This window comes from Athene cunicularia, assembly GCF_003259725.1.
Source record: "Athene cunicularia isolate RWA chromosome 13 unlocalized genomic scaffold, athCun1 chr13_part1, whole genome shotgun sequence".
NCBI lineage: Eukaryota > Metazoa > Chordata > Aves > Strigiformes > Strigidae > Athene > Athene cunicularia.
In genome coordinates, this window is record NW_020799117.1 from 19,281,244 (window position 1) to 19,288,630 (window position 7,387).

At 64.8% G+C, this 7,387-nt stretch overlaps 3 protein-coding genes across 3 annotated transcripts in view; all 3 read right to left on the bottom strand.

The window, feature by feature from the left end:
* SLC23A1 (solute carrier family 23 member 1) overlaps nucleotides 1-1,129 on the bottom strand; it is a 4,593-nt gene extending 3,464 nt beyond the window's left edge. Inside the window, 5 exon segments of the mRNA XM_026858210.1 lie at nucleotides 102-203; nucleotides 418-489; nucleotides 965-1,044; nucleotides 1,047-1,090; nucleotides 1,092-1,129. Of these exon segments, the coding sequence (XP_026714011.1) occupies nucleotides 102-203; nucleotides 418-489; nucleotides 965-1,044; nucleotides 1,047-1,090; nucleotides 1,092-1,117 (324 nt within the window). The 5' untranslated portion in view covers nucleotides 1,118-1,129.
* Nucleotides 1,130-1,186: 57 nt separating this feature from the next.
* On the bottom strand, nucleotides 1,187-2,529 carry MZB1 (marginal zone B and B1 cell specific protein). The gene is made up of 4 exons (XM_026858318.1): nucleotides 2,338-2,529; nucleotides 1,924-2,030; nucleotides 1,745-1,849; nucleotides 1,187-1,642 (listed from the first exon to the last, which is right to left on the bottom strand). Exons 1-4 carry the CDS (start codon nucleotides 2,527-2,529, stop codon nucleotides 1,465-1,467), a joined length of 582 nt encoding a protein of 193 aa, XP_026714119.1. The 3' UTR covers nucleotides 1,187-1,464.
* An 855-nt stretch (nucleotides 2,530-3,384) lies between these two features.
* PROB1 (proline rich basic protein 1) lies at nucleotides 3,385-7,346 on the bottom strand. The gene has a single exon (XM_026858591.1). The coding sequence runs from the start codon at nucleotides 7,325-7,327 to the stop codon at nucleotides 3,455-3,457; it is 3,873 nt and encodes a 1,290-aa protein (XP_026714392.1). The 5' UTR covers nucleotides 7,328-7,346; the 3' UTR covers nucleotides 3,385-3,454.
* Between the last annotated feature and the right edge of the window lie 41 nt (nucleotides 7,347-7,387).

Genomic DNA, 7,387 nt, shown 5'->3' on the forward strand with positions numbered 1-7,387 from the left:
GGCTGTGCTCAGCAGGGTTGGGGTGCTGTGGAGTGCCCCACACTGCTGGGAGCAGGGGCTCGGGCTCTGCCAATGGGGGCTACCCCCCCTCCAGGCTGTACCTGGAAGCCGAGCAGGATGCAGAGGTACCAGGGGGGCACGTCCTCGATCCTGTAGAGCATGTCCATCTCCGGGCGGGGGGGCCCAGTCCCTGCCGCGGGGTCCTGGGGTGCAGGGGCACAGCTCAGCCCCAGCTCACCCTGGGGGATGGGGGGAGCCACACCACACTGCCCCACGAGTGGCACAACCTGCCCCACGGGACCCCCTGTGCTGGCAGGGATGGGGAGGGGTCCCAGCTGGCTGGTCTCCATCCAATGGTGCATTGTAGAAGGATTTTGGGTGTGCGCCATGCTGCCCGCGGGGTGCCCCGGTACTCACCCTGCCTGCCGCAGGCAGCTCCTTCCCAGGGGTTCGTGGGGGGCCAGGGGGGGTGAGAGCCAAGTTCCCGTTCTGGCAGCAAGGGTGAGGCAGGAGCCGGATCAGTGTTGTCCCAGGTGTCCCATGGGAACGGGGCTGGGCTATGCGTGGGCCACCGCTCGGCACGTGCGGCTGCTCAGCCTCATCCTGTGCCAGCTCTGACTCTGAGAGGGGTCTGGGCTCCAAATCCCATCGGTCCCTATGTGATGGTTTGTCCCCAGGGGAGGGTGGAGGGGGGTCTCCACTGGCCCTGGGGTGCCTGGACCACCCTGTGGGTGCTGTGAAGGATGGCACACCCAGTCCCAGCCACAGCATCCCAGCATGTCCCCTTGGTCCTGGTCTTCAACGCAGTCCCCAGGCTCACCCCATCCTTTGCCAGCCCTGGTGGGGGCCCTAAACTGGCCATCACTGGGGTCAGTACCCCCGGTCACCCCCTTCCCACCCCCCTGCCCCAGGATATGGCCAAGGAGAGGACTGGGACGGGGACAGTGGTGGAGGCTGCATTCACCTGGGGCTGAGCCAGGTCTCCCGAGTGGGTCCCCATCCTCCAGCGATGCGGCCCTGGCGGCGATGTCACTGCAAGAGGGATTTTATGGCTGTGGGAAGGACTTTAGTCACCACGCAGGCCGTGGTGCGGGGCAGCAGGCTGGAAGGTGGCCATTGGCTGTGGGTTGTGAAACCAGGGAGCGACCGATCAGCTATTAACTCCTTTAATTAGGGCTGGCACCACCTGCAGGGCCAGGGCACCCCCACCCTGAGCACCACGTTGGTAAAACATTAGAGTTGGCAGGTTACAGAGTAATTCCCAGCCCGCAGGGGGTCCGGCAGCGTGGGGCACCGGCTGCTGCCGGCATCCTCCTGGCACTGGGCTGGGCACTGAGGGACATTTGCGACGCTGATGATGGGTGACACCAGGAAGGTGCCCACCTCCTGGCACGTGTTGGCTCTCGCTGGGGACGAAGTTGGTTCCGAAGGTCACCAGGGCATTAAGCATTAACCACACCAGGGCTACAGCTCATTCTGCAGCGCCTTGGGGGGGGCCGGCCCCCCGGCCTTGCCGCTGGCACAGGCTCCCTTCTCCCCGTGGCAGAGCAGCTCCCGGAGGGCGGCCGGGCCCTGCTGGTGTGCCCCGTAGATCTGTGCCTCTCCCTGCTCGCCCACGTAGCTGTGGCACATCTTGGACAACCTGCGAGGAGCCAAGTGTGGGTCACGCTGCATCCCCCTGCCATGGTGGTGAGGGGACAGCTCCCGGCACCCTCCTGCATTGCCAACCCCCCCCTCGACTTACCTGCCTGGCCAGGGTCCCCCCATCACCATCACGCTCATGAGCTCCTGTCTCAGCAGCCCTGGCCCTGCCAGCCGCTTCTCCCCATCCACCTCCTGCACCCCGTAGCTGTGGGGAGAGTCAGGGGCTGGAGAAAATCTGGTGCCTGGGGACATCCCTGTCCCCAGGGACATTCTGCTCACCTCTCCCAGCCCTGCGAGCAGCTCCTCTCCAGCACCTCCACGTAGTCAGACTCGCTCAGCGTCTTCCTGCCCATCTTCCCCTCCACCCTGCGCAGCTGCTCTTCAATCTGGGGTGAAAAATGGAAGAAACTGGCCATTGAGGGTGGCAGCCTTCCCATGACCCTGCTCTGAGTGGTGATGGGGTCGGCACCCCCTTCCTTGCCACCCTGGCAGCTGAAGCACTTTTGCAGGAGCTGCTGAGTCCATGAGCAGCTGCAAGGGGCCTTGCTGGCCCCAAAGGGCTTTTTCGGGGTGCCGCTGAGGGTAGCCATCAGCAGGGTGCCCCAGGGGAGCAGACAGCATCTCCCCAGGCCAGAGCATCCCTTCGAGGGCTCTCACTCCTGGCTTCAGGGTGCTGTCATCCCTGATTCCCACCTGGAAGGCGATGGCGTGGCAGGCGTCACAGCGCAGAGATTCGGGCATATGGGGCGAGAGCCGCTCCTCAGGGCTGAGCTGGGGTGCAGGGATGGAGTGGGCCGGACTGGCAGGGGGGGCCCCACACATGTCCTCGGCCCCCATCCCTGCCAGCAGGCTCAGGGCCAGCCACGCCGCCAGCACCAGCTGCATTCTGCTGCGATGCTGAAAGTCCTGGGGCAGAGGCACGGGGCGACTATAAAGACTATAAACCGCCCCCCCCCCGGGGCCAGTGAGCCGGCTGACGTGGCCCTGACCATCCCCGGGGTGTCGGGCCAGCAGGGGGGGTGGTGTCTGTGTGCATGGGGTGTCCCCAACTGAGATCCCCCGCTCCGGGAGTTTTTTGTCCTGCAACAGTCCTGCAATGCCTGACCCCTCCTCCTCGACCAAAATCCTCCCTGGGATGGTGTGGACATATGTGGGCTGAGGCTGGGGCGGGGTTTGGGGATCAGGGCTGGGGTTTGGGGGTTCAAGGGCTGGGGTTCAGGGCTTGCTGATGACTGCAGAGCCCCATCCTGCTCCCAGGGACCAGGATTCATCCAGTGGACACTCTAGGACAGATGGACAGACTGGGGTCCAAGTGCCTCAGCCCCTCAGCTCCCCCAAAGGGGCTGCATGAGCCCCTCACACACGCCCCCCTCTTTACAGGCTACACAAACACAGGATGATTATGCAGGTTTTAATTCAGTCTCAGCATTTTTATTACTATTTTAGGGAGTCCATGCTGCAGCCATGGCTGTGGGGGGCTGGTGGTGGCTGGACCATCATCTCCCTGTGCTGACCAGCCCAGGTCACCCATGGGACGGGACTGGCAGTACAGAGGGACAGCAGGGGCCGTGCATCTGGCCCCTTTGCTGGCCAGGGCCTATGGCTTCAGGGCTGCCAGGTGCTCACGCTGGAACATACCCTGGATACCATGGAAAACCCATGAGTAGCCGGTGATGTCCAGCTGGTGGCCAATACCCCTCAGTGCTTTGCCAGCTCAGCCGTGGACAGAGGGTCTCTCCTGTGTCGGGGGTGATGCTGACTTTGGAGTTAAAGGGAGATGCCACACGGGTCCATCCCTGGCCGAGGACTGTCACAATCGGAGCAGCGGTTCCTTCTCGGGCCCGGCAGGGCTGGCACGGGCAGGGGCCTGGGCAGGGCTGGGGCCAGAGCTGGCCTGCATCCCCGTGGGGATGTAGTACAGGCTCTCCAGGTACCCGCCATCAGGACTCCCAGCAGCAGGTGGCCCCTCTCCCTTGGAGACAGAGCTGAAGGTCCCAGAGGAGCTGGGGTTTTCAGCAGCCGGCAGGTCAGGGTGCACAGGAGAGGGGGCGGAGGGTGGCGGGTGTGCTGAGAGACCGGGAAAGCTGCTGTAGGGCATGTAGGGTGGGCCATAGACCCCCGGGGCCATGACCAGGGGGTTGAAAGGAGCCTGGTAGAGCCTGGTGTGTGATGCCACTGGTGGGATGAGCACCTCCAGGTACTGCCCGGTCTCGGGGTCATAGAGTGTTTTCAGCTGGGGTTGCCGTGGTGGCTCCATGTAGTAGCATTTCCCACTGTCGGGATCAACGAGCATCTTCCGGTGCGCAGGCAGGTGGGGGGCGGAGGGCTTGGTGGGGCTTGGCGTGCTCTTACTGCTCTGTGAGGTGCCTTCAGTCCTCCTGAGGAAATGGGGAGCATCCTCAAGGTGAGGCTGGGGCTGAGCTGGGGGCAGTGGTACTGTGTGCTCCACAGCGGCTGGGCCCGTGGAGGGCTGGGGTAGGGGGGGCTCAGGAATGGGTTTGCTCCACAGTGCTTCCCCACCAGGCATGGGACACACGCCGGTCCCCAGTGGAGCACTGGCCAGGTTGGGGGCCAAAGGGGATCCAAAGGATGAGCTGACCACGTTGGAGACTAATGGGTACCCAAGGGAAGAGGGAACTGGGTTGGTGACCAAGGGGGACCCAAAGGATGAGCTGGCTGGGTTGGGGACCAAGGGGATCCCCAGTGATGAGTTAGGCAGATTAGGGTCTGAGGGGATCCCAAAGCATGCACTGGATGGATTGGGGACCAAAGGGGTCCCAAAGGATACAAGAGATGGATTAGGGACCAAGGGGGTCCCAAGGGATGCGTTGGCTGAGTTAGGGACCAAAGGAGTCCCAAAGGATGTGCTGGATGGATTGGGGACTAAGGGGGTCCCAAAGGACGTGCCACACAGGTTAGGGATGAAGGGGGTCCCAAAGGACGCACTGGCTGGGTAGGGGATCAAGGGGGTCCCAAAAGACTTGTTGGCGTTGGAGACCAAGGGAGTCCCAAATGATGTGTTGGCCAGGCTGGAGACTGAGGGGAAGCCGAAGGATGAGTTGGACATACTGGGGACTGTGGGGGACCCAAAGGCTGTGCTGGATGGCTTGGGAACCAAAGGGGTCCCAAAGGATGTGCTGGTTGGGTTGGGGACCAAAGGGGTCCCAAAGGACGCAATGGCCGGGCTGGGGACTGCAGAGCTCCCAAAGGACATGCTGGCTGGGTTGGGGACTGAGGGCAGCTTTGGCATTGGGGAGGACTTGGGGGCTTTCACAGGAATTGCTAAGTAGTTGAAGTTCTCCGCTGGGGCAGCAGGAGGGTTCGGCTCGGTGCCTGCTGGCCGCTTCAGTAAATGCTCCCAGGCCTCCCTCTGCTCCGGCAGGCGGCCAGAGGGTCCTTCACTGCCCTCCCTGGCTTCAAACAGGGCAGCAGGGCCGGCGCTGTCAGCAGAGCCGCCACTCCCCGCTGACACCAGCCAGCTGCCTGGCTGCTTCTGCCTCTGCTCACTTGTGCCTGGCTCTGGCACGCTTCTTGCTGCCGGTTTCACAGGCTGTGGGTGTGTGCTGCCGCCAGCCGGGGCTCCAGCTCGGGGGTCCCCACTGTCGCAGCTTCCACGCTGCTGCGCCACTGGCTCGGGCCCCTCAGCAGTGTGGAGCCCTCTGGTGACACCATGGCCACGTCCCTCCTTCTCCTTTCCCTCCGTGGGACTCAGTGACCGTCGTGGGAGGAGAACAGTCTTCTCTGTCCGCAGCACCGCACTGCTCTGAGCCGGGGAACCCTCCCGGGGCGCTGCTGGGGATTGTCGGCCCACCAGGACATGGAGATGGGTCTCCACGTGCGGCACCCCCTCGGCCACCGGCACCCACGGTGGCACCCTGAGCTCGCTCCGCTCCCAGCGTGGGGGAGATGCCGGTGGCCCCTCTGTGGCAGCCTCACCCCTCCGCGTGGCCTGAACCCTTGTGATGTTGACAGGGGAGCCCTGGGTGGGCGAGGGCCGGCTGCTGGTGGGCTTTGCGGGGCCTTCAGCACACGCTGGGGCTGGCTCTTGGCTGGAGGCTGCCAGCACCTCCTCATCCCCCGGCTCCGTCGCTGGCTCCCGGCGGCAGACCGAGGTGCAGTGGATGACAAGCGGGGTGGCCGTCGGTGGCTCTCCGCCGCTCGCTGGTGCTGTGGTGCCACGGGATGCACCAGCAGTCCCAAAGCAGAGGCTGTAGCTGCTCTTCACCAGCTTGCGCACATCCCGGGGCTGCGGGATGCGCCCCTTCCCCTTCTCTTCTGGCTTGGGGGGGATGGCCGGCGGGGCCCCCCGGGCCGAGGTGCCAGGGCTGGGCGGCCGGCGAGGCACTGCCGGTGGCTTCTCTTCCTGCCGGCTCTGTGGCACCAGACTTACCTCCTGCGCCCAGGAGGTGACGAGGCGGCGTGGTGGCCCGGTGGGGAGTGCTTGGCTGTCGGCTTCGAAGGGGAGGGGTTTTGGGTGGCTGGGGCAGATGGCTCGCTGCTTCAAGCTGGGCCATGGCTTCGGCACTCTCTCAAATTTGCGGGCGACATCCAACACCTTCCCGACCCCAGGACGGGCTTCGAACAAGGCACGTGCTTGCCGGTAGCGGATCCTCCCCGATGCTGGCTCCTCAGTGGTGCTGGGCAGCTGGTGGCCCTCCAGCACTTCCCGATACTTCATCCTCTCATTGAGTTCATTGAAGGTCTTCTTCAGCTTGCAGACACTCTCTCTCGTTGCCTCGCTCAGCACCACCCCCTTGGTGGGATGGGTGGTGGTGGCGTCCCCCATGGCCACCGTGGCCATCGCAGCCACTGGCACCCCACCGCTCCGCAGGTCCTCGGCTGAGAAGCTGCAGTCCGAGCGGGAGAGTGAGCTGGACTTGCCCTCCAGGCCGTCCCCCAGCAGGTCGGTGCCAGCAGAGGATGGCCCCGAGGAGGTCGAGCTGCCCCACAGCCCCTTCTGCTCCATCTTGATCCTCTGCTCGTACTGCATTTTCTTGGCAAGGACGTTTTTCACCAGGCAAGAAGCCGCTCTGGTCTTGCTGGCATCAGTGTCCAGGGAGGCTGTCTTCATGAACTGCTTGTAGTTGAGCCTGAAGTCCTCCCCGACGGCCCTGCCCTTGCCGAAGGGCTCCTTCCGGGCGGGGGGCAGGGGCTGGGGGGCTGGACCATCTCCCCAGGGGCCAAAACCTGTCTCCTTCCTCTCCTTCCTCTTCAGCAGGATCTGGCGCTTGGGGACAGTCCTCTTCTTGCAGTGGCCCTTCCTGGCCTCTCCGCTCTCCAGCTCCACGTCCACGCACTCGAACTGCTCCTTCCCCAGCAAGCCCAGCAGCTCCCCGTCCACGCCAGCGGGGAAGGGCCAGCCCATCCTGCCGTGAAGGGCTGCTACTGTGCCCCGCGGCTCGCTGCTGGCCACCGGCCACCGCCGCGGCCGCCCACCGTCCTCCGACAGCGAGTTGGAGAGGCTGGAAGAGGTGTGGGAGCTGCACATGTCGAGATGAGCAGCAGGGAGACCCGATAGGCTGCGGAAAGCCCTGGCCGTCAGCGCTCGCACCTCGCCGTCCGCCTCGTCCGAATCGCTGGGTGCCCCGCCGAGCATCCCCCCGGGCTGCCGGGGCAGAGCCAGCTCCCCACCAGCGGTGGTGGCAGCAGAGGCAGGCTGCCGGTCCCCGCCGAGGAGACCCATCCTGCCCCCCGGCCCCGGCACCGGGCTATTCTTAGCTGCGACGGACAGCTGAGCCTGCTG

Coding starts and splice junctions, on each gene's coding strand:
- MZB1 (XM_026858318.1), bottom strand. CDS start 2,529: ATGCAGCTGGTGCTGGCGGCGTGGCTGGCCCTGAGCCTGCTGGCAGGG. Junction 2,031..2,337: donor GCCACGCCATCGCCTTCCAG/GTGGGAATCAGG, acceptor TTTTCACCCCAG/ATTGAAGAGCAGCTGCGCAG. Junction 1,643..1,744: donor GGGGGACCCTGGCCAGGCAG/GTAAGTCGAGGG, acceptor GGCTCCTCGCAG/GTTGTCCAAGATGTGCCACA.
- PROB1 (XM_026858591.1), bottom strand. CDS start 7,327: ATGGGTCTCCTCGGCGGGGACCGGCAGCCTGCCTCTGCTGCCACCACC.